Source organism: Musca vetustissima, unplaced genomic scaffold, assembly GCF_032173495.1.
Source record: "Musca vetustissima isolate MV318-11 ecotype Yass unplaced genomic scaffold, APGP_CSIRO_Mvet_v1 utg115153, whole genome shotgun sequence".
Taxonomy (NCBI): domain Eukaryota; kingdom Metazoa; phylum Arthropoda; class Insecta; order Diptera; family Muscidae; genus Musca; species Musca vetustissima.
In genome coordinates, this window is record NW_026888142.1 from 16,001 (window position 1) to 42,071 (window position 26,071).

The window sequence follows — 26,071 nt, forward strand, 5'->3', positions numbered from 1 at the left end:
CGCATGCCTTACTAACACAATTGGCCACACTAATTTCTGAGAAATTCAAGGTCTTATCAATAAATGAGAAATGGTTTGTTTTATTAGATATTTTTTCACTTAAAAAGAACTACAAGTGTTTTTGGAAAATTTATGATTGAAAAAATTATGTAAAACATTGTATTGAATTTTTATATTTTTAAAACATTTATTGACCAATGACCTTCACCCCCAAACATTTGGCAAAGGTAAGACAGGTCATTACATTGTTTATACACAAAACTGTTTGTTTGCAGAATTTTAAAAGAATACCTATATAAAGTAATAATTCTTATTGCTAGAGGTAGAATCTCTTCGTTATTTGGGTATAATTTGTTATGATGTATATTATTAAATATGGAAGCCTACAGCATATAGACTCCAAATTATACTTTTAGGGCATGTGTCGACAATCTCTCACTGACTGTTACGGATAATACTGAGACTCCAATTATTTCTAAAGAATGGTCTTAAATTGTGTGTCTTGTGACAGTCATGGAGTACCATTCGTAGTTTTGGAGAAATATTTCACAATTTTCTCTTCTGCTCCGCGAATTCACCTTTTTTCAAAACCAGCTTGCATGAAATTTTTAAAACAAACTCGAAACTACGAATCCACGCATGCAAAGGACTTATCTCATATTTTAATTCAAAATGTGGAGAATCAATGTTTCTTATTGGTCGAAATTGCTTTGGTCCAGCATGACAGATAGGGCATTGCTGTGTATTTTTCGTTTCAGTCAACACATTTAATATGTTTCCCTATCTTAATGTCATATATAAATTATATTAGACTTTAATTCAATTTCACTCTGGTATGTATTGTAGAGGTTCCAATTTCTTAATCTGATTATTTTTTTCTGCTATGGTGTGTTTTTTTAACAAACTTTACTTTTAAGCCTTTAAAACAAAAGCTTACTGACTGGGGTGTACGGTTAACACAAATATTATGAAATTATTTTTATTGGAATAACTAATGTGACAAAAAGGGACTGGTCGAAACTTTCTGAAGCATTTCCCACATTTTTTGTTTAAGCAAGCTGCGACCGGTAGAACCATCAAACCCGCAGCTCAAATCTAGGATCGAGTGTTTAAAATCTATTGTAGACAATACTTCATCTTGATATGCAAAAATTCTTCTAGCTGTGTGTTCTAATAAATGTTGCATCGATATTTCGACAGAGCTTTCATTCGCACTGATTTCATCGGGTCTACATTTCAATTTGGTCTTATAAACTTTATCATAAGTCTGATAAATACTAATATTATGTTTTTTAGTTACTCTGCTTCATCAGGTAATATTGATGTACCTTCTTTATGACTAGTATTAATAACTTTTCTAATTTTGGATGACCGGTTTGTTGATATAGCAACTTGTTGATATAGCAACAAATTGTGAGAGCTGATCTCCATTTATTTCTCTTGCCGCTATCAACATATGTAGTTTTTGGTCGACCGATAGCATTAACCTTTTTCGATGCAACAAAAATCCTTATTATATTTTCTAATTCCTTTCTCATTTCTGCATTGTCCATCCCATTGTCGTTTAAATAGATATTAATTCAGAATCAATTTCGTATGAAATCTTTCTATCCATGTAATTCGAAACATTCCTGTTATTTCTTAACCAAAACTCTAATATTTCGGAATTTTTCAATCTGAGTATTTCTGCAAACATATGGATAATTCATTGGCGTCTGCATTTATCATGACATAAAGCTAGCATTTTCTACGAACAATCACATATAAATAGTTCCCGTAACACTTTTTTACATTTTCATATTCCTTCCACAAAAAATGAAAATCACTCCAAAATTTCAAAAAAAAAAAAAAAAAAAATCGTAAAATACACGAAATACAAAAAATAGCAAAGTGTATTTGTATATAGTAAAAAATACACACCTCGAGTATTAGAACTAATATTTACAAAGTTTTTTACAAGATTATATTGTTAAAAACGACTTTTAATTTTACAAAAAAAGTTGCTGCTCCATACTTAAATATTGTAACGCATACTTAAATATGCATATGTGCATATGTTCGGCTCTTGATCTAAAATGTACGTACCTTTCGTGAGTGGTGAATGTTGATCAGAATACGAGTGGAGTTCGTCAAACTTCATTTGACTTTCTTTAATTGGCGATAACAGCAGTAAAATGCCATTTTAATTTTGGATTATATTTTTAATACTCCCAATTTTATTTAAAACATTCTTTTTTTATTTATGCATCCCAAAAAAAAATCGTACCGTTTTATTTATTGTTTTGTAATTCTGACATACTAACATTGTCATAATGTCATCAATGCAATTGTTTTTAAATATACAATATGATATAATCGCCATCCCGCTGATTATCTCCCAGGAATACCAGTTTGAAGACGGATTAGTAATGTGATTACTTGAATATTCCCAAAAATTCATGCATTCATTCATGAATACAGACACCAAGACCAAACGTGAGACGGAAACAACAATAACAACGACGACAAGACATTGCAAATATTACGACGCTGTTTACGTAGTTATGACTTATATGGGCATGAGTGCTCAAGACCATTTCCACATTTTTTGTTGTTGCAGATTTTACGCGCGTCTACGGTACAATGTTGCGTCAATTACTCCAACGTGTACAAATCGGTTGTCAGTATGGCAAGAACAACAGGTGGAGGCGGACATTATGCAGCAGCAGCAGCGGTGGTGGCAATGCTCGTCTGATGAGCCGGTAAGTATTTGTTTTGCTTCTTTTGTATTTGTTGCGTATTTTTTGCGATCAAAGGAATTTTCCTAATAAGGAATGAGTTTGACGTATGATGTTGATGTCTTTCCATAAAGCGTCGTAATTAAATTATTAAAATTTATTTATATTAATTAGCAATCCATAACACTGAGATGTATTCTTATAAAAAATAACTAATTATTAACAAATTTGGTGTGGAATATTTAGGTAATTAAAATAATTTTTTAAAAGAAGCTGTAGGGACATAATTTGTCATGGATACATAACGTGTCGCAAAATGCGCATATAGAGCACTGTGGTGGTATTGAATGGAAAAAACAGTAGATATCGGATACAACCACATTTCATATAAGAAAAAATCGCAAATAAGAAATAATAGTAAAAACACCGAGCTATTTTTGAGTTTCTTATATCCGATCTCTACTGTACAAAACACACAATTGAAACAGTATTTTCTGAATTGGAACAGGACTAAAGTTGTGTCGTTCCTGACCGAACTAGTTCAAAGGAACTATTACGAACCATGAACGATCGGAACTAGGTCCGGATCTTTCGGTCACCTAGTTGATTTCGCTCCGCCGTTTCTGCCTTAAATTTAATTGTTGAAAATACCCTAACAAATATAAATTATATATATTGGTCACAGTGCGCTGAGTTGTTACGTTCTACCACAAGAACCCAAATGCGTGGAAAAAGCCTACCGACACAGAACCGGATACAATCGAGGAAATTTTACCTATCCTTAAGGCATTTTTACTTTTCAAATATTTTGTAAAAGACTATTGCTGATAGGTGCTCCACTGATAACAAAAATATCAGCATTGTTGCATTGTTTGAAGGACGGTTTGGGGAATATGAAGAAAATAATTTTATGCTAAGAGTGATATGCTTGATTCACGCTTCAAACGAAAATCATGTAAAAACAACATGAATTATGAAAATGAAGTAAAACATTTAAGGGATAGGATATACAGCATAAAACTTTCAAGTCAGGGTAAAATCACCTGATATATCTGAACTGGATTTTTGGAAATTATTCGACGACGACTTCAGCAAGACATCTAAACAATACGGCCGCGACTATAAGAGAATAAAACAAATATCTCAACGAAGAGTACATTGACCGTAAAATAAATCCCTTTGAGTGGTGGAAAGAGAGGAAAAAATTGTATCATAGGGTTTACATACATATGCAACGACGTTGATCCATAATAACATCTGTTCCATTTGAATGATTTTTCTGCCGCTGGGAAGATAATTACGCGGACGCTTTTTATACCAACTTTAAAACAAAGTCAGTAAGATAGTTTTCCTAAGTAGTAGGGTCAAAAATTGTCACACGAATTAAGTCAAATATGTGATGATCCAACTTAAATCAATGTTATCCCTCTATTTATTAATTAATACATATTTCACTTTTGTATCTAATAACAGTGCAACTAAACATTTACTACAAAAAATAAACTGGTATGTGTATAAACCTGGCCACTACTACTACTTATTGAGCATTGGATGTTCCTTCCCCATCATTCCCTTGAACATGGTAAAATAGGTATATGTCGTATTCAATAGGGCTTGAAATGCTTCGAGAGTCATCGGAAATATTCCACCAGCTTTTATCTAAAACCAGATATCAGTACAAATTAATATGGGCATACCATTCTATAATAATTTACCTTTATAGGAGTCTGACTACGCAACATTAATATGGCAATACATTTTCGTATCTTGGTGTTCGATCTAGTCCAGTTAATGTTGTAAGCAGCATCGGCAATTTTTGTGCTCTAAAATCAAATTAACGACAGAACAATAAAACAATTTTGTGACATCTTTGGGTTATCTTTTCAAACATGTATAGGCCAACATGTTCGGATACAAATACCTTTACAAATAGTTTCACTTACCTCCCACGAAAACTCATTGGCATGCCAATAGGGAATGAAAAGTGCATAGAGAATGCAAAAAATATAAATGCATATTGCCATTTTCAACATTACGTTGTCCATCTGCAAAATATGAAAACGCATTAAAACGACCACTTTGTGACTGATAGATGATTCATCGATGTGTGACTCATTATTGCATTTACCAATAGGAAACTGGCCAAAAGAACACACAACATTAACGTGAATAATACCAATTCGACAAGACACACAAATGAGACCAAACTTTCCAGTGTTTTGCCAAAACTGGGAAAATATTACAACAGAATAGAATTAAAAAACAAAAAAAAATTATTTTTATCATTTACAACATACTCCATTATCCGATGATGAAATCGTATTAATTCCTTTAACTGTTTCAACATTTCCTCGTCATTTTCATGGGGCAACGATTCCAATTTGTGACGCAAAATCTGCAGTAAACGTATGCCGAATGTAAGCCATGTAATGAATAGATTTGTAAACGGAACATAGGTCAGCAAACAGAAGGGCATCGAGATGCAACTCTCCATAAAGTAGAGTATTTCGTAGACAGGGCTCTTAAGGTGATCGCACTTTGGTACGTATATATCGTAGGGCAAACCTGATTTTATAAGAATAAAAATGAAATCAAGTAAAGATTTTCTATACATCGAACATAATGATTTGGTATAAAAAGACAACAAACCTTCTATAAATAACACATACAATTTTTCTATAAATTAGATCTAATGATATTCTATAATGAAACTCTAAGGGTCTTCTTTAAAGAAGTCGTAAAATCTCCTCCAAAATAAGTCCTGGCGCTACACGAACAAGGACACAACCATCTCTTCTACGAACAAGCTCAAAAGTAATATACTTACATCGCTCCTCCAAAAATAGTGGAATCATTGCTGAAGCCCCAGCTGCACCAGCGGCAAATGAAAAGCTTACAATAGAAATCAAACGTGTACGTCGTGGTACATGCTTTAATAAATTCCATGCTCCCGCATCCGATCCCATCTAACAACATTTTAAAAATAAACAAAAACAATTTAGTTTATAAAACTCCATATCACACACACATCTCTCTCTCTCTTTTATTACCTCGATTTCGTGATACCAATTTTCAATCATTTCAAAAAATTCTATAAATTTCGATTGATTTTTCATTACGGTCAGTATCCGCACCAAAGCATTAAACAAAATAGCCGTCATAAATAGACCAATGGCAATAACGCTCATATCATGCAAATTGTAAGCGATATTCATAAATTGGCAAGTATTAATGAAACATGGAAAGATGAGTATTACGATAGCCCGATCGATTCTTTCAAATTCGATGAAACCCAATAATTTCCACATTTTTATATTGAAACTAAACAGTGGATGATTGTAATACATTGCGATGCGATTGAGTATTTTAAAATTGTGTTCAATGATGATATGTATATTGGGAAATACTGAATATAAATGACGATTGATTGCAATATACGTTTGTTATAAGGGGTTATTGTTGTTGGTATGGATTTGCAAAAAAAAGGCAATTTAAATCCCATTTAAGGATAATTGTAAAATTATCATAAGATTTTTGCATATTTAAAACGACTTAATTTGCAGTGATTGCATTGTATTTGTAACTAAGTATTGGCAGTAACATGGTGCTAAGTATCCGCATATTTATTATGCTACAGCACCGTACAATTTCACAATAGCTACATTTTTTTTTAAAGGCGATCGCAGCGCTTTTTAACATCGTCACAGTGAAACGTGTGAATCTTCGAAGACGAGCCACATCCAACGAAAGTTGTTCATGGAAGAAACAACAAAGGACGTTAAATTTTTAGTGGTACACTAAAATTTGTTTATCTGAAGTCTTCGATATCAAGCAACGGCTCTGATTTGCTTTAACACGGCTTATCTTTGTCCCTCTTTCATCTCAATTGTGGAAATAGTGAGCAGATATGTGCCGCGAGTTCACCCATATGAACTATAAAAAAGCGGGTTTAGGCGTAGGGTTAGTTGCCCACTCTCGGAAAACCCCACTTAATATGGAAACGCATGTTGAACAGAACAGGCGCAGTTTTCAAGAGGTACAAAACCGATATTATTGCAGAAAATGCGACGAAAAAGGACAGGCGTAAGTAAATCAGATGATTACCCACTGTATTATATCTGCCATGAAACAAGACATGAATTTGGATTTATGGTTAACAGGAGAATAAAAGACCCCGTCTCGAGATTCATTCCAGTAGATGAGCGAATTGCTATAATCCATATAAAAGCGATCAGTCTTATTTGGGCCCATGCTACAACGGAAGACATAGATGAACAGCCCAACAACAAAATTCAGCCTACACGAAGAAACATACGACAACGGAATGCGGTTGATTGACTTCGCGGCAACAAAAAACATGGTATTTAGCAGCACCAGATTCAAGCATCTTGATATACACAAGGCCACCTGGATTTCTCCCGATCAAACAACGAGAAATCAAATTGATTATGTTGTGATAGATGGAGAGCACCCATCAAATGTTTAAGACGTTCGATCGAGGAGCAAATATCTACTCCGCTCAACTTACCAATTTGCTTGACGAAATCACTCCTTGTCCCGATATAATGACAAATAATTGCCCGCTTGGATACCAAAGACCACCATCATGAAAACCATGATACAATCAGGAGTGTCTTAATACCAAATACATGGTGGAAGCTCTATAACAGGACCTCGTCAAAATATATACCTTCAAGAGTTCGGAATACTAAATTACGGGACGTCTCCATTTTAAATATTGCAATCTTTATTGCGATTTAAACAGACCCACATCACTAAATCCCTAATCATGCTTCTTAGAAAAATTCTATAAACCAGGAAAAGATTTTAGTGTGGATTCACTTTTGCTAAGAAAAATATTCATACAAAAAATTATTAATTTAAAATTTCAGGTTCGTAATGAATAAATTAATTTGGGCCAGGTTTTGGCGTAGCAACTATGCAATTTTTTACTTTCGCTTATTTTTTATACAAAATAATGGTATTATTGGTTTATTTAACTTACTCGGCATTTCTGACACTGAAACAATCACGAATAAAATATCCAATCAAAATTTTTTTATCTCAATGACAATCCATATTCGTTAGTAATAAATGTGGCACGTTTATTGCAGTTAAAAAAAAACTTATAGTCATTATAGAACGATTATATATAGTGACAGTCTGATGTTGCTGGTATTGTATTTATGAGAACTTATTCTCAGATTTTTATTTGTTTTGGATTTTTTTCTTTTCAATCTTCAACTGTACTTATTTTTCTTTTCTCAATAAATTCCAAACACGTTGGAAATTATGAAATACCAATTGTCCAGAATGAAATAGAAACTTTCACTAGACAACAACAGCAACAACAATGCAAATGATAATCACACCACGCAGTTGTCATTTAACCTCCAAATGCGTGCCCAGCAAACATTTTCAGACAAGAAAACCTTTTTTTGAAATATTTCTAAATACAATTTTGAAATATCATTGCAATGACTTTCTAATGATTACCAATTATTTACTTGCAATTAATCCATCAATAAAATTCCAAACCGATTAATAACAAATCAAGGAAATAATTCATCACAAAAGTAAATTTAGACGATGGAAACAATTATTCACCCCAAAATACATTTTATGTGGAAACACTTTTCGCTGTAATCAAAATCAATTCATCAAAATTTATGATAGTCCAACCATTAACACTTGAAAAAATGTTTCGAGTGAAAAAAAGAAAACAACAGCAACATTGTTATCATCAAAACAACGCTCGCTAACCGGCAAAGTCTGCTGGGTAGAATTGAATAACTTGTGGTTTTGCTACTTGAAAAACGTGAGGTAGGTCAGCACATTTGCTGATACAAGAAAAAAATATATTAACAGCCACATTGAGATTAAAATAGCAAAGCTATTCTAGAATAGACCCACATACATTAATTTGAAAATGTTAAAATTTTATTCCAAAATCACGAAACAGATTTGTTGCGTCAATATTGAATGACTGATGACGATGATGATGATGATGACAGCAGTTGCCTGCTTACGTCTTAAATATTATAAAAGAGGGCGTACAAAAAAGAATATTTGTAATGGGGACTAGACGATCGATTGGAGCTGAAATTGCAAATAGATAACGGGACAAATATATATTTATAACGGGAACTATATATTATTGTTAAATATCATATTATTATATAATATTCTAATTTTGTAATATAGACGTTGTAAGCTTGGACCATAAATGGGATCAGTTGACTGTAATGAAAACAAATTATATTTTCATTCTATTTTTGTATTTGGTTCCCCCGATCATATGCATGATTCATTACTGTATTCAATTTACAGATTTTTTTGAAAAACACTTTTTTGATTATGCCTCCAAGTCTCGAACACCTAATATATTATATATCATGTCTGGATATCCCTTCCATGAAAGGATATAATCTTTTATTTTTCTAATGTGACAAATCACATCTAGATGAGAGTGTGGTATTAAGGCAAATTACAACGACCCGATGACAAACAGCTAAAGAAAACCCAGTACTGGAATATACAAAACCAGTTCGATATTCGGAATCCAGTGCTACATATAATATACATTGAATACACATATGTATATTGCATAATTTCATAATAATGATCATAATAATAGGTACACCAAGTTTTAAAATAATAAATTGTCTATTACTCCCAAAATTTCTATAACAGACGTCCTAAACGTAAATAATTTCACGTTCGATTCACTAAAAAAAAAACTTTGAAACATGATGGCGGAAATATTACGGCTTGGGGATGCTTCTCATGGAATGGGGTGCTTCCCCATACAGAGATATTTTTCAAGACGTTATTTTTCCATATGCAAGCGAAGAAATGTCATTGTTTTTGATTTTTAAACAAGATAATGACCCAAAGCATACATCAGCATTGGTCAAAAATTGGTTTAGAGAGAATAATGTTAATCTTTTAAGCTGGCCCAGCCAATCTCTCGACTTAAATCCAATAGAAAATCTATGGGGTGAACTTAAAAAAATATCAAGAGAAGTTTTCAGAAATAAAAATGATTTATGGGAGAAAACCAAATTACACCAGAAACAAGCAAGAATCTTATCTCCAGTATGCCCAACCGGATGAACAAAGTATGTAGTTCAAAATAGAGGCTGTTATACTAGCTACTAGCCCATTTTAAATGTTCAAACAAGTTTAAGACAGAACACGTTATATAAGTGAAATATTAACGTATTATTGAAATGTACCTGTATTGTATTATGTATTATTTTGATTGCCTTATTCTAATTATGTTCCTGAATAATTCTTGTTTACTTAATAATTATGTTAAATGTTATTTTTTTTTGGTATTGATGTGATCACAATAAATAAAATTTGACTTATTTTTTACCACTATATATCATAGGAACGCATTTATTTCACTAAAGTGTTCCTATTATTATGATCATGCGTGTATATATGCCAGCCTTCAATAACAATTTATACAAAATAACTGCCACTTCGATCGGAAAATGAGGCTAAAGCCTTTAAAATATAGGAAAAGGTTCGGTACCGTTATATGGGAACTACGTAAACAGAATTGGGATTTGAACCCCATGAGAATCTGAAAAATCAAATTAGATCCAATTCAGTTGAAAAACGTATTCAAAGTCACTAAAATACCAAATAATTGGGGGTACCCGGAAACTTGTGACAATTTTCTACTCAATGGGAATCCAAAATATGAAATTACATCCAATTTGCCCACGTGCCCAAGTGTCGGCTATCCTACCAATATACTACCAACAGTTTTTGGTAGGAATATTTTCTATTCAATGATAAATTTCTCATATTAAATTAAAATAAATTCAGTTGAAAACGTGTCTAAAAGTTCAAAATGCCGAAAGTATGTGAGGGCTACACTAAAAGTGGACCGAAATATCCCATTTTCAATACTAAATATCCTAGGAGTAATAGCAATGTATGTGCAAAGTTTCAAACCTCTATCTTAAATATTTCTCTATATTGATTTGAACAGACGGAATAGGCTAAATCGATATAAAATTTTATTCTGATCTTCTTCATAAAGAACACAGAATTTCTAGAAGTATATGAAGACTAACCTCAAATTGTCAATTTTTATTCCGTTTTTAGAGCGCAGAACAGGTCTTGACTGACTTCAGTGTATGTCCTGTTGTTAGAAATGTGTCAAGTTGTATCACGTTATAATTACACATTTTGCACCTGCTTACTATAGGTCAGATATTATATTTTTAGCCAAAATTAGAGCAATGGGTGCGCACCAACACGCTTTTATTCGAAAATCAAATATAATGAATCCAAATGGCGAGAACACATCATGGAGTCGATTGCTGCTAAAATCATTACAATATCATCTGACACTAGGTAATGAAACTCACATTTTTTTATATGCGAAATTTTTTATTATGATCATCAAATTGCTGATAATTTTGATTACCATTATACTCACTTCTGTTTAATTGGCCGTAATTTCGTGTAAATATTTTGACTTATGTCAATGTTAGATTTGGTGTAAAGCTCAAATTCCCCAGATCTCAAATATATTACGAAATGGACTTTTTACCAAAAAAAAATTGTATTCCTGACCCATAGTGCTGCTGCCGAATTTTGTCTAGGATGAAGAGTGTCATTTTTTTTAATTTATTCCGATTTCATAAGAACCGTGTTAAGTTCGTTCGAGTTTTTTTAAATATATTTCACAGAACTAACTATTTTAAGTATTAAACGTCCTTACTTCCATTCAGATTCCAGCATTGCCAATTGTAGAGTATCTAAAACATGTGGGCTAAATATATTCACAAAAGACACAAGAAACAAAAAAAAAGTATGTCTGCGATATCTACAAATCATGTGTGTCGTCACAAGATTCCCAATGCCCGTTCTGCCCCAAAGAAATGCGTAACAACTGCGCGATTTTTTTTTTGTTTAAATTGCTTTCGTTTATTTTAGATTGGTGCTGACTGATTGGGTTAACTAACTGCGTTACGTATGAATATCTTAATAGTCTTGAGATAAGAGCAACAACAACAAAAGAAAATAAAACAGTACGGATTTATATACTCTATGCGTTCATATCGGTTCTACGCCAATTATGATTTGTTATTCATAGTTGATTAATTCGTTGTACTCTACAGCAGGTAGTAAACTAAAATCTCCTATTTTATTAGTATTAGTATACCATACCTCAAAAGAAAGAATATAACTTTTTTAGATGGGTCTACTAAAAATTAGAAAAATTATTTCTGATAAATCTGATTATATAAGTAAAATGTCAACTTATGACTTGGAATTTGATCATGCTTTGGCTTTAGGTCTATTGACTCCCATTACACATTTTGAACACGCCTTAATAATGTCATTTGTGAACCTTAACTATTAACTTTTTTTAGTTATAGGGCATGGACATGTCGTCCTCTACTACAAACGGAAAGTTTTCAACACTTGTCGTTTCACTATCACTTCACATATATGTTAATTGAATGCCTATGACTGTGGCATACGTGTGGTTTGTACGTGTGTACCTTTGAAGGTGAACATCGCATGGAAAACTCGTTACCATTGGCCATTACCATTCATTCATTCGTTTGTTCGTTCGTTATCTGTAACAGGTTACCTGTCTAACGGTATTCTTCTCAACATGGTTATTAATTTCCACTTGGCAACGTTGCTGAACTACAAATATTCTAATGTCAAAATATTCGCGAGTCTTTGTTTCTAAGCAGCCACTTCGATGCGGGCCAATGTTGCACAATAAAGAAATTGTTTAGCTTTCACACTTCCAGATAGATCCCAACAAATGATAGTGTATGGCGTTCGAGTGCGAGCTGAGGTGGTGATTGATATGGTTTGTTATGTTTAGTTTTTCCAAGAAAATTTTGCGAATATTTCATTTGCCAAAATTACCTTGAGAAATATATTATTCAATAGCTGAAATATAAATAGAAGAAACGTGCCGATTTGATAATTTCTGAATTTTTACTAATACTAATTTAGGCAAAGTTAAATTGCATAGAATTGTTTATACAGATCGGCAATTAATTTCATTATTTAGACAGTCCAAACAACTTTAATTTAATATTTTAAGTATCGCTAAACTTGGGATTTGTTCATAAATTGAGACATTCGGAGACATTAAGATTTAGGGTCCAGCTTTATCTATGACCAATGCAGACAACGCCCGGTATAACGAATGTTGTATTGTCAAGTCCATTTGTTACAGCGAAAATTGTTTATTATATGCGGTAGTCAGTGTATATAGTCGACTAATTTGCACATTTTATATATCCCGAATTCGGTAAAATAAGTATTCGTTATACCGAGCGTTGACTGTATAAAAAAATGTTTGTAAAGTTTTTACCAGAATGGTAGGAAATGTACCATTGTATTTGACGGTCGAAAAAATAAGATATCCATATTTATCATTCGTCTCGTCCGCAATAAACGAAATGCCACACAAAAAGTTTTTGCAACATCGTACTTAAAATTGGTATAGAACGATCCGGAAGAGCTAGACAAGGCGCGATTTTTGTATATAGACAGCTGTTATAATGGCAGTGTAGAAACATATTTTTTTAGAAATTGCAATAGTACAAAAGCATACGATGAGTACTAAAAATTGTACCAAATGTGCAGAGTCACTTTGCTTTGGAAATGTGTACTAAAAATGTACCAATAGTATTAAATTGTACAACACTTTATCTCACTGCTTTTAGGTGAACGAATAGAGTTCTTTATATTTGGTAAGCGGATCAAAATTTGGTAGTTTATAGATAGTTGGAGGTTATGTTACTTAATTAAGAGCGATTGGTATTGGGTAAAGGAATTGAGTACAATTGGTACTGTATGCAAAAAGAGGAAAAATCGTAAAATTTGGCATGCAATTGTTTTAAATGGTGCTGAAGTGTACGTACCGTTTTAAATCTAGTATAATTTCACTAAACGTATAGCGCATTTACATACACACTTTATATGATGTGGATTTACGAAATCCTGAAAATAAATTAATGTTATTTACACCGGCTTTGAGATCATTTCAAATCACTGTCAGCTGATATTTGTTTACATACACACTATCCCACTTGTTTACAAACAAATGTTACATGCTCAGTGCACACATCGATAAACTCCATAAAAGGAAACCCGATGATGTTGTTGTTTTTAAATTTGGTGTGATAATATAATATGAATTCAAGTATATAATGTAGAATGCGTATTGGAGATAATGTTTATTATTCCAAAAACTTATTTTAAGTCTAAAATGTTTTGACTATGCCAATAACGTGGATACTTTAATATTTAATTTTTTGGAAAGAATGGGGTTAATCTATTTGCACTAAGCGACTCATTTAATGAGAACAGTTGATATTTTAGTATTGTATGGCACAAAAACAGGATTTCAGTTGAGATATGAGTTTCGCAGATTTGTTCTATAAATGTTCAATTTCGTACATTTTGGTACTAAAGCCAAAAACTAGAAATTCGGAATGAGAAATGGTACATAGGCATGTGGTATAAAAATGGTTTAGGAATTTTGCACTAAGTGTATTCAAATTTTGTAATAGAACATTATTACCGTTACTGGTAGGCTGGTGTACTAAATTTAGTACAAAGGCTATGGGTTGAAATCTAAATTTTTGGTATGGGTATCATTTTTGGTATGTAAAGGTGGGTTAACCAAAAGAACCAAATAGTGCTAAAGGGTTGTTCATTTCGTGGTTTCAAAAATATGGGACAGGAATTCGATCTAATCCAATCGACTTTATGTATTGAAAAGTCTAAAAGTCGAAATCGACTTTTGATCTCTGGGGAAATCACAGTCCACTTTTATATAAAATTTTTAGTCGATTTAGCATTAGTCGATAAAATCGAAAACCTATTTTGAACATAATTGACAAAATCAAAAATTGAAAAGACAAAAATCCAAAAGTCTAAAAGTCGATTTTGCACTCGACTAGGTATCAGGTTGCGAAGTCGACTTTTGACCTTTGACAAAATCGCAAAGTCGACTTTTCAAGATCGACTTTCGATTCTCTTCATAAATTCTTGGTTTATTATCACAAAGTCGAAATTATCCTAAAATTACACATTCAAGAACTTTTTTTCATCTCTTGGCAACAATTCTTATAAAAAATTAAATTTTTAGTCGATTTTGCTTTAGTTGGTAAAAGTCGAAAATCGATTTTGAACAGGTTTGACAAAATTGAAAGATCAGAAAGTCGACTTCTTAGTCAAAGGAAAAACAACAACTATTGAGTGCACGAACGATTGTTGTTATTGTTGATGATGTTTTGAGCATTCGCGAGAATTCGGGAATGTTTGTTTTCATTTGTGAGAGGATGTCAGAAAGAATTTCTCTCGTTTGTTATGTGTGTGCGAACATTCTTTGGCGAATGCTCGTTTAAAGAATTTATCGCCATAAATGCATTCGTAAAATGAGCACAAAACGAAAAGAATGTATTTTAATTTATTCGCGAGCGAATTTTTGCACTCCCTGCTAGATATTCATTTTATACGAACATCACTTTGTATTAGTATTAGGGATAAGTAAATCTACTTTCGACTTATCGAATAACCGACTTTTTCACACTCGGTGGGTATGTAAATAAACAAAATTGTCGTATTTGGGCTTCTGAAAATCCTCAAGTAATTGAAAATTTACTGGACCTTACCTGAAGCGAATGTCACTATCAATTCGGAACGCTGTGGTCATGTAATAACCGATTTTTTTTTTAATGCAATTGAAGAATATTTGATTTCAACAAGACGGTACCACATGCCACACAACTCGAGCGAAGATGGTTTTGTTGCAAGAGACTTTATGACCGCGTAATTTTTCGTTGCAGAGTTATCACCAAGATCATGAAATTTGACACCATTAGAATTTTTATTGGGATACGCCAAAGACCATGTTTATGCAGATAAACCTTCAACTTCTTCTAAACCTAACCAATTTGTCCCGTTTTGTAAAAGTTGGCGTTTATCAAGGAGCTTTATTTACACCAAATTGCATAAGTTTCAATAAGGTTCACCCTTTAAAAGAGCAATGTTAAATTTCACTGCAATTAGAAAAATATATTGAGCTGTAAAAAACCAATGCGAACTGACGGTTTGGGATTCTTGTTTCAAAAAAATAAAAATAAACAAACCTAAAATTTTTATGAAAGCAAATAGCTTTTGGAAATAGTGTGTTGTTGTTATGCGCCTAAAATAAACCATCTTAATTGTAATAATATAAACAAGAAATGATAAAAATAAAGATAAAAATGTGCTAAAAATTCCATAACAATTCCAACTTGCTTTATTAATAAGCGTACAAATTTTATGACCGTCAAACATTTGCTGAATGTTGGCATATTATGTCGAATATATGTTTGTATTATGATAGCTCTTCATAATCATGCGTATCATATTATCATAAAATAAGTATGCCACCAAAATATGCCTCCATAAGTATTAAAGCGATCTGCTTCAACTCGCTTTCAGTGCGTAAATTTAAAATAAACAAGCGGGGAAATTTTACCATTTTCAATATACCACAAATCGGTAGAGGTCCTATAAGTCAATAGCAACAAAAAAATAAGCTATGTACTAATTTTTATCATTTTTATTTTTTCTGTATGTTGTTAAAATTTTTGGTTTCATCATCGAGTCACTGAAATTTTTCTATGTTTTACGCCATGACTTTGATTTTCCAATTTTTAAAAAAGTGGCAGTACATTTGTGAAGAATTAAATAAACCGACTTAGCTAAACGTTTTATACCCTGCACCATTGGTGTGTATTAAACTTTTCCTAAAAAATGATCGGGTACTTCATATTGTGGCTGTGACATTGTCTGCAAGTAGACAATTAAAACCCAGTAAGGAAAGTTCAAAAGTCGGACGGGGCCGACAAACGCTATTTGGTATGCTTCATTGTTTAAAATGTAATATCAATCAGGCACCCATTGATTAGTTGGTTTACAATCAACATGAGTAGGTCAAAATTATATATGGAAGCTATGCTATATCTAAATCAGAACCGATTTCAGGGAAACTTACCCCATATTAATTTATATTAATTTCAGTACGTTTTGCCAATCGGACTAGCTATGGGTCTTTAGTACAACATTTACTTAAAATCGGACGAAAGTATATATAGGAGCTATATGTAAATCTGAACCAATTTAGTGCACAATTTACATTAAATCGGACGAAAATATATATGGGAGCTATATCTAAATCTGGACCGATTTTCACGAAACTTAGCACACATCATTCCAGACTTAATTCAGTACGCTGTGCCAAATTTCAAATCAAATGGTATATAGGGACTTTGGTGCACCATTTTCATAAAATCGGACAAAACTATATATGGGAGCTATATCTAAATCTGAACCTATTTTCACGAAACTTATGCCAAATTTCATGCAAATAGAATGTTATATAGGGACTTTAGTGCACCATTTACCTTAAATCGGACGAATCTATATATGGGAGCTATATCTGAATCTGAACCGATTTTTCCCAATATCAATAGGGTTCGTCCTTGGGCCAAATAAGTGACTTTTGCTAAATTTCATACAAATCGGATCATAAATGCGACCTGTACATTGTTTACAATTTAACATCTACAAACGGACGGACGGACATGCATAAATCTACTCAGAAAGTGATTCTTTGCATTTTCTCAAAAGGAACCATGTGTCTATCTCGTTTCCTTTTGCCTGTTACAAACATATCCACAAAGACATAATACCCTGTACCACAGTGTGGTGAAGGGTATAAAAAATAATTAAGCGGGCCTTTATGTGGGAGTGATGTAAAAATCATGAACCTTAATTGGAACATTCTGAAAGATGTTGTTGGGTCCCATCCCACTTTATATAGGCGTTAGTCCAATGAAAAAATATCGAAACATAAAACCATATCGTCAATTTGACCAAAATAATTAAAAATCGAAAGGTAACGATTTATAGGGGACATTTCAGAACATGAGTATACTCGACATCCCAAATTTTTTAGACAATTCTGTTGAAACTTTCCAATGATGATAAAATAATTTCAAAGGTGGCTATGCTATGAAAGAGCACCTCATTTGAACAAATCTAAAATCGAGCCTATGCCTTCATATTAAGACATATATAGAGAAAGGTATTAACTGATTTTGAAACGAGTTAATTTTATTTCAGAAACTACCTATCCCAATCAATTAAAATTTAGCTTTCCCACCTATTCTTATTCCACACAAACTATTCCATGCCATATTCTTATTATCTGCATCGTTTATTTTTTTCCTATCCCATATTTAATAAAATATTTCATCATACATTTTTGTGCTAATTTGTACGAATTGTATCGCCAGTAAGACAGCCCGCCAGCTATCTATCCATCCACTTGTGGTCACACCCCCCATATAGCCACCAGCTTATCAACAATGACTGACTGCCTACAATAACGCCCTACTCTCGCACAACAATTTCAAAATCGTATCAACAGACCGATTTGTGTCGTGTTAAACAAAATGAATTATCAGCATGTCTGTCCCGTAGACGACAGTCTAGTGAAAGTATCCCCTCACCCCAGTCCAGAATGTGTGTATATAAACGTCTTCCCCAATAATCGTATCGGGTGATTCATTAGGGAAACAATTGAGAGACCTGCTATTTGGACTATCCCTCTATGCTGAGTCATTCATTGTTCAGCGTTTATATTTAAAATTGAATTAAAGAGCCAAATTCTAAAATAAGCAAGAAAACAAAATAAATAATTTCTTGAATGGAGGTAAATTTTCTATATATGTATGCTTGACAATGATGATATGTCTGCAATACGCTGCAAGTTGTTGTGCAGAATATATATTATTTAATAATAGTTTTCAGTAGCGTCTGTATAATTTGTATTGTGTTGATAATTAAATTTGTAAAAACGAAATGCAAAATTTCGGAGATCATGGATAATTTTCTCCGTAGAAATTGGTCACCTAACAAGAACCAGGATAGTGGAGGCTAGGTTAGGAGGATTGTTTAGGGTCCGACCTAACAGACAAGAAATTTTTCTCCAGGTAGAAATTCTTCCTACAAAAACCTTTCAAAATTGACCCACTTTTTAGGATGGTCCCCAAAGAGCCGTATACCCCACATTATTTATTTTAATGTTTTTGATCACGTTTATAGATGAATTGGTTCTAATTTGATATTATAAATTCTCATGTTTCGGGTTAGCCCCCAAATTTTCCTTTTTTACACGTTTTCCAATCTATTCATCTTTAATTTAATATTTAGGGTTCTCACGGGATAGTAAATCATCCTCCAACAAATGATCAATATTGGTTCATATAACACTACATCCCAAATATCGATATTACGGGGAGTTTTGGCACGTGTTTCAACCAAATTGGCTGTTATTTTATATTTTAGATGATCATTTCCTTTCTTCTTCGCAATATTGGACTAAGATACCGGGTAGACCCCACATAATGGCACCCCAATTATTCCGTACTTTTGGGGGTTTTGACACTGTTTTCAACCCAATTAGCTTTTATTTAATTCTTCAGATTATTATGGGCTGTCAATTTAACTATCAAAAATTATCAATATCAGTTTTCGTTTTGGTGTAGCTCTCGTATAACGGTACCGGGACATTGGAAGGCAAAATACGTGTTTGCAGAATATTGTCTATATTATTCTATGTTCATATAAAGCGCTCACATAAATGTCCCGCCCCATTTTCGTAATTTTTATTTATTAACCAGATGTTCCCACTGAATGTTTATACACTTCACCAAACTGTGGTACAGGGTCCGATTTTATGTAAATGGTGCATCATACTCCCAAAATTTGTTCGATTAAGACAGGATTTTGCAATTTTGTACTTAATTGAGTCAAGTTTGATGTCTGTGAAGTTTTGTTCAAATCGGTAAATGGTGCACCAAACTCCCTATATTTTTCCGATTGAGACAACATTTTGCAGAGTTATGCGAAGTTTATTGAAATCGGTTGAGATTAAATGGTGTACCGAAGAGCCTATCTTTTTCCGGTTTACACGAAATTTGGAAATTAAAGTTGCAAAAATCGGTTTAGATTTAGATATATTTCCTATATAAATTTTCGTCTGATTTTTTGTAAATGCTTCACGGTTGATCGGTTTTATACACCAAAGAATCCAAGTCTCCCCCCGTTGACACCATATTTCAGAATGGTGTTTTAATAGGTTCAAATATCTATGAAGATCACACTTTTATTTTCGCCCGATTCCATTTCGAAGGACCTATAATGATGATATATCTGTTCTATCTGCAGGATATTGTATATATTAGCATATCTTTGCATGTACCCTTACTGGTTAAAATAGGCTCCTGTATTGACATAGCATCCATTCCCGAAATGTTGAAGGTTTTCTTCGAATTTTCCACTAAAGTTGCGGTAATTTAGCAATACGAATTATTGGAGAGATGTTTCGACATATCCCCGATAGAAATGTGCCGCCCTATTATTGGTATTTTATAGATTTTAACCAAATTTTCTAATCATTTCCAGAATTTATCAATATTTTTTTTTTAATATTCGGTATATTGAAGTTCCTACCTAGAGTCTACAATTATTATTTCGAGAAGTTACAAATCATACAATATAATGGGGAGTAAAAAATTCGAGAATATTTTGAAATAATTCATTTAATCAGCGATACACTTCCTCGTGACCTACATAAAGTTTATGCATTCCACAATATTGACATTCAACTTGAAATATTCGAGAGTCTTGAATCGAGACTGATGAGTGACTTGTTGTTGGAATTGGAGAACGTGTGCTATTTTACATATTTATGTTCTGTTGAAATACAAGGTTGACAAATTTTATAAATTATTTTGCATCTTTAAATGTTATCCAATTATATATTAGGGTGGTTCACACACAGCAAGTAAAGGCAAAACTTTTAAACGGTTATCATTACCACAGAAGAGAATGTAAACATTGCAAATTTTACCAACCAGAAAGTTGAAGTAATCAAATCAGAACAGCGTAGTCGGACTGGGGCCACTGAAGTTGTGTAGAGTATCATATGGTCGGCACCGCTTGACTATACTTCTCTGTTTTCATATTGTATTCCTTAATCGTCGTACTGTCAAAATTTGTATTTTTGGAGGTGATTTAACTTAAAGCCAATTTTTCATCTGAAAACCATATTTTACCAGTACCACTATATATATTTGTGGCCTATTGATGAACGTCTGAATGGATACCATCTAAAATGTTTTATTATTTTCAAATTATTCTTCAGCGTACACATTTTTTCAACAATTAATACATTTTCCAAAAATATATTCTCTTGCTTTCATAAAAAAAATTAAATTTTTTTTAACTAAAATCTTTGAAAATTAAACTAAAACAGCAAACCACTTCAATATACCACAATAGGTATGTACATATAATCAACACATATTTTCACTTATGTACATTAACATGTCAACATATTATCAGCATGAAGCGATAGATCAATGTTCCGTGATCACGTGACCCTGAATCGCACCATTTATTTCATGGTCTCATCTTTGGCAAATTTTCTAGTCGATTTTATCAATACTTCCATGTTGTCGAGTGGTATGCAAATGTGACATCCATTCCATTTGACATATATTCAACATTTTGCCTGACATCCCCCCGTGACACAGTGGTGTTATTAAAATGCCCTGCCAAAAAAAATGGCGAATGATCAACAAGTTGATTGACACTTTGTCAATCAGACATGCAGATTGAAGGACCCTGGCGCTGAATATCAAATCTACTTTTTTAACTAATTACATATGTATGTGGAAATTTGCGATAAGTCTTAACGTCTGCCAGGCACTGCCAGTGGCGACAATGAAATCGCGCAACCCCCATATCAGCCAAAAATGAATGATGCAAATTTCATGAAATATTTCTGTAATAAAATTATTTTAGTTCTGTCTTTAGAATATCAGTTGAAAAAGAGAAAGGGAATATTTGAGATAATATGTTATGTTTGCGGGTCAATGTAAGATTTGAAAAAATGTGTCTACATATATAATATTTATTTAAATGGAAGTCAAAAAAGTTAAAGTTGAAATAAAAGTCCACTTTTTCCCGCTCTGATTAAGGCATATCCAAAAATGGTTTTCGTATGCCTCAATGGTATCTTCTGCGGAAATAAAAAGAAGTCAGGAGATGCCAAGTGAAGCCTGCATGGCTGAGTCGATGTTTTTGCCGCCCACAAAACTCTGGTAAGGGCCGAAGTGTGAAAGTTCGCGTTGTTATCATTCGGCAACTCTTCTTTGTTTTCGAATTTCCCACGCATACACCCGCATACCTTGATCTATCCACCAATCGCAATCAAAAATAAAACAAATATGAATTATAATTTTTTGTAGTTTTTGAAACTAATATGCATTTATATCATATGAGTATTCATTACAATTTTTCTTCGTAGTTCGTTCGTATTTCATTCTCTCTTCTCTCTCTCTCTCTCTCTCTGTCCTATATATTGATTGACTTATATTTAAATATCTAAAATTTAAAAAGTTTCGTAAAATTTAACAAAAAATACCTCCTTCGTATTTTCGAGATTAATGAAAATATATATTTTATAAAAATCAGTAAACTTATGCTTTATGAAGTAGTAGTGGGTGGTGGTGCGGGGTCGTTTCTTTACAATCAGTGGTTACAATCCTTTAGTGGTGAAGTCTGTTCTCTGGCCAAACGCAATTGTTCCAATGCCTGTTCATGGGCACGAAAATGTTCCTGTCGTGCCTTTTCCCAATGAATAAGAGCGGTGGCTGTATCGGCCGGTTGATAACTGGCGTGATCGGCAGAGGGGATTTTTATGGAATCGTCTTTGACGTGTTGATGTTTGGTACCCAAAGATTGTTGAGATGATTGAATGTAGCGGGCAACGGGTTCAGCTGTTTGCACTACAACCGTTTCTACTTGGGGTTGAACCTGTGCTGGCTGTTGTACTTGAACGAACTGATTGGCTTGAGCATCAACTACAAGATTCTTCAGGAATGGATTTTGAACTTGGAGTGGCTGTTGGACTTGAAGAAGTGGCTTGTCATTTGGATCAACTACAAGATTCTTCAGGAATGGATTATCACCGTATTGTGGTACAACAGTCTGCACTAGTACCTGGGGCTGAACGGGTTGCACGGATTGCTGTACTTGGCTGTCAACTACAACACTTTTGAGCTGGGGATATTCATTGTAGTTTTCTTTCTTTTCCGTCACTACAGCCACAAGGGTATCGGGTGTGGAAACTGACTTGTATTCCTCAGCAATAAGCGATTGTTTCAGTTGCTCCTGTTCGGCCTTATGCTGACGTTGCTGTTCCAACAAATCCATTGCCAAACGTTCTTCTTCCTCCTGTTTCAAACGCAACAATTCCGCTTCCATTTGTCGTTGTTCTTCGGCCAAACGTTCCGCCTCACGCATACGTTCCAATTCCAATTGTTTTTGTTCCTCTTTCAAGCGTTCCGCCTCACGCAAACGTTCCAATTCGAGAATTTTGTCTTCTTCTTTTGGAAGGATTTGTTCTGGCGTCTCAAGGCCAAGTTCACTTCTCGATTTCTGTTCTTTCTCAACGTGGGCTTTAACTTCGTTGAAAATGCGCAAATGTTGTTCACGTGCTTGACTGACCTCGGGTGTTTCTTCGGGGTGAACTACTTCGGGATGTGCGGAGTGGACAGAATCGGTTTGTTGGTGTTCCACTGCTTGGGCTTTCAGTTTTGCCTCGTTTACTAAGCGCAAATGTTCCTCGCGGGCTTTCACCACTTCGGGGGTATCTTCAATCTGAGGATGGACATTGACTTCTTGGGGGGCATGTTCAGCGATGCTATAAGTCACTGTACGTCCCAGTTGTTCAGCGGATTGAACCTTTGCCTGTACCTCCTGTACCAAACGTAGATGTTCTTCACGTGCCTTAACTACTTCAGGAGTATCGGCAGTAACAGCAGGATGAACATCATGGACAACAGATTTCACCTGTGGAACCTGGACATAATGCTCATGATCGGCATTTTGTTCTACGCTTGCAACCTTTGCCTTGGCTTCTTCAACCAGACGTAAATGTTCTTCGCGAGCTTTAACAACTTCGGGTGTATCAGCAACGCCATGTTGTTTTTGGGAAACAGATTGTGGTACCTCGACGTTAGTGTATTTGGGTTGTAACACTTCGGCGTGATCGGCAGATTTGGCGACATGATCTGAGTTAACCTGGGTGCTGTGTACTTTGTCTACAACTTCATTGACCTCATGACCCGAACGCTGAACATGATCATGACTTTTTTCTACCGATTCGTGGGATTTGCTTTCGAAGTACTTGTCGCGTTTGCTTGCCTCCTCTGCTCTCAATTTGGCTTCATTCCACAAACGCAAATGCTCCTGAGTGGCTCGCTCAATTTCTTTTAAACCATCTTCATGACTAGACACCTGTTTGACGGATTGCTCAGCGGCATGCTCATGGTGCACCTTGGGCACCGCCTCCGACACTAGACGGCCATGTTGTTCTTGCAGTTCCTGCCAATGTTTGATCTGTTCATTGTAAATACGCAAATGTTCTTCACGAGCATGGCTCTGTTCGGGAGTCTCTGAAACATGCACTGGCACCGTCAAAGGTGCTTGATGGACGCCATAAGTCTTCACATCTCCAACGGGCTTGTGCACCACTTCGGCCTGTAAATTTTTGATATGAGCATCATTAAATAGTTTCAAATGTTCGTCATAGATTTGCTTCACATCGGGCAGTGAAGCTATTAAACTAAAGTCCGAGGTCAATGCAATTTTTTCCAAAGGCTGAAACTTGTCCAACAAATCGGTTGGCGGTTCTGAGCCTTCAGCTTGCAAAGCATCAATTTCACGCTTCAGTGCCTGGTACTGTTGCAGCGAGTAAACGTGAAAGTGTGCTTCGCGTATTTTATCTAACTGACGAGACTTATCGGGGACATACACCTGAAGAATGGGATTACTTACGGCTGGAACACCACCAACATAGCTGATTTGTCTGACACCGTAAAGGGGTTCAGGATAACTGTAGGGCACTAAGCGTTCAACGCCATGGCTGTCCACATAACGTACATAGCCCTGTACTACAGAACTTTGCACGGGAAATTCGCCACGAGCCGGAACATAACCCACCAATGCCGACTTGTAAGGGTAACCAACAGCCATTGAGTGGACACTGCCCACGGCCAATAGACTTAAGAGAAACAATCTCATGTTGATGATGATGCCGATGAATTTATGTGAAACTCCGATTATTTTATTTTGTTAATTTTCACGAAGAAGAACTTCTAAACTACTGCGTCGTTCATCCAAATGTCCGCTCGATTGGTTGACTGATGCCTCGTAAGAAGTTCCAACGAAAACTGTGATTAGCCCATCGACGATTCACACTATTTATAGTGGCATCCTTTGCAGGAAATCCTCTCAATCATCCGTTATACCAGTTGCAAGTAACAGTAACAAAGGGCGAAGCAGAACCCTTCTCATTACAGCCAACCAGATTCTAAATGATCGACCTTGATCTCTGGCTGCCGTTATCAATTGAAAAGTCACCTAAAGTGTATGCAGGTGTGTGTTGTCCCCCTCAACTAAAGTACGTACGAATTTAAGGCAAAACTGGTCATTCAGGACAAGACGACATCCATAAATAGCCATATCGTTTTGCCATTTAACTGTTAACTGTTTTCTTTTTTTAGATCATCTTTAGTTTGCTGGCTTATGTAAGTATTCCCTATAAGGAGGAGGAGGAGGAGACTTGCAACAGTCGTTTCACTTGACAGTTCAAAATATGTTGCATGCTATCCGGTCATTGTTCTCTGCAGTGTTCTACCAATGTCATCACAAAATAAGTCTGAAGGATAAATGGCTTTGGTGATATATTGATCTAAAAATAACATACGAGGTGTTCGAATATTATTTTGTGATTATATCATGTAACGGATTTCGAATATAAAAATAGGTTTATTCAGTGGGAAAAACTTAATAGCTAGGGATCACTTAATCACAAATTCCACACTTCGTGTCATAAAATAATGTAGAAAAATCTTGGTTGAAATATAAATTTCAGCTAGTTTTAATGGGGACTTTTTCTAACACCTCAAAACTCCAAAACGTGGACCAATATTGATAACGCATGGTACGGGGGATCATATGTAATAAATCCTCAAAATACTGTTATTTAGAGGTAACGAAGGATTAATTTTAATTACTTCTGGTAGAAAATGCCGAAAATTGCAGGCGGAGGAAAATGGCTAAATCGTCTTAGAATTCCATACTTTGTAGTATATAAACCAACAATTTTTGGCAGAATATCCCCCATATGAAATACGTTTATACGAGAACAAAAGAGGTCT

At 34.3% G+C, this 26,071-nt stretch overlaps 2 protein-coding genes and 1 pseudogene across 2 annotated transcripts; all 3 read right to left on the bottom strand.

Annotated features, from left to right (window-relative positions):
• Positions 1-991: 991 nt before the first annotated feature.
• LOC133335977 (uncharacterized) lies at positions 992-1,696 on the bottom strand (annotated as a pseudogene).
• A 2,554-nt stretch (positions 1,697-4,250) lies between these two features.
• On the bottom strand, positions 4,251-6,064 carry LOC133335978 (odorant receptor Or2-like). Its single transcript, XM_061544271.1, has 7 exons — positions 5,768-6,064; positions 5,545-5,683; positions 5,015-5,282; positions 4,846-4,945; positions 4,661-4,762; positions 4,433-4,540; positions 4,251-4,376 (listed from the first exon to the last, which is right to left on the bottom strand). Exons 1-7 carry the CDS (start codon positions 6,062-6,064, stop codon positions 4,251-4,253), a joined length of 1,140 nt encoding a protein of 379 aa, XP_061400255.1.
• Positions 6,065-22,376: 16,312 nt separating this feature from the next.
• LOC133335979 (golgin subfamily A member 6-like protein 22) lies at positions 22,377-24,952 on the bottom strand. Its single transcript, XM_061544272.1, has 2 exons — positions 24,687-24,952; positions 22,377-24,389 (listed from the first exon to the last, which is right to left on the bottom strand). The coding sequence occupies exons 1-2, from the start codon at positions 24,930-24,932 to the stop codon at positions 22,377-22,379; spliced, it is 2,259 nt and encodes a 752-aa protein (XP_061400256.1). The 5' UTR covers positions 24,933-24,952.
• Between the last annotated feature and the right edge of the window lie 1,119 nt (positions 24,953-26,071).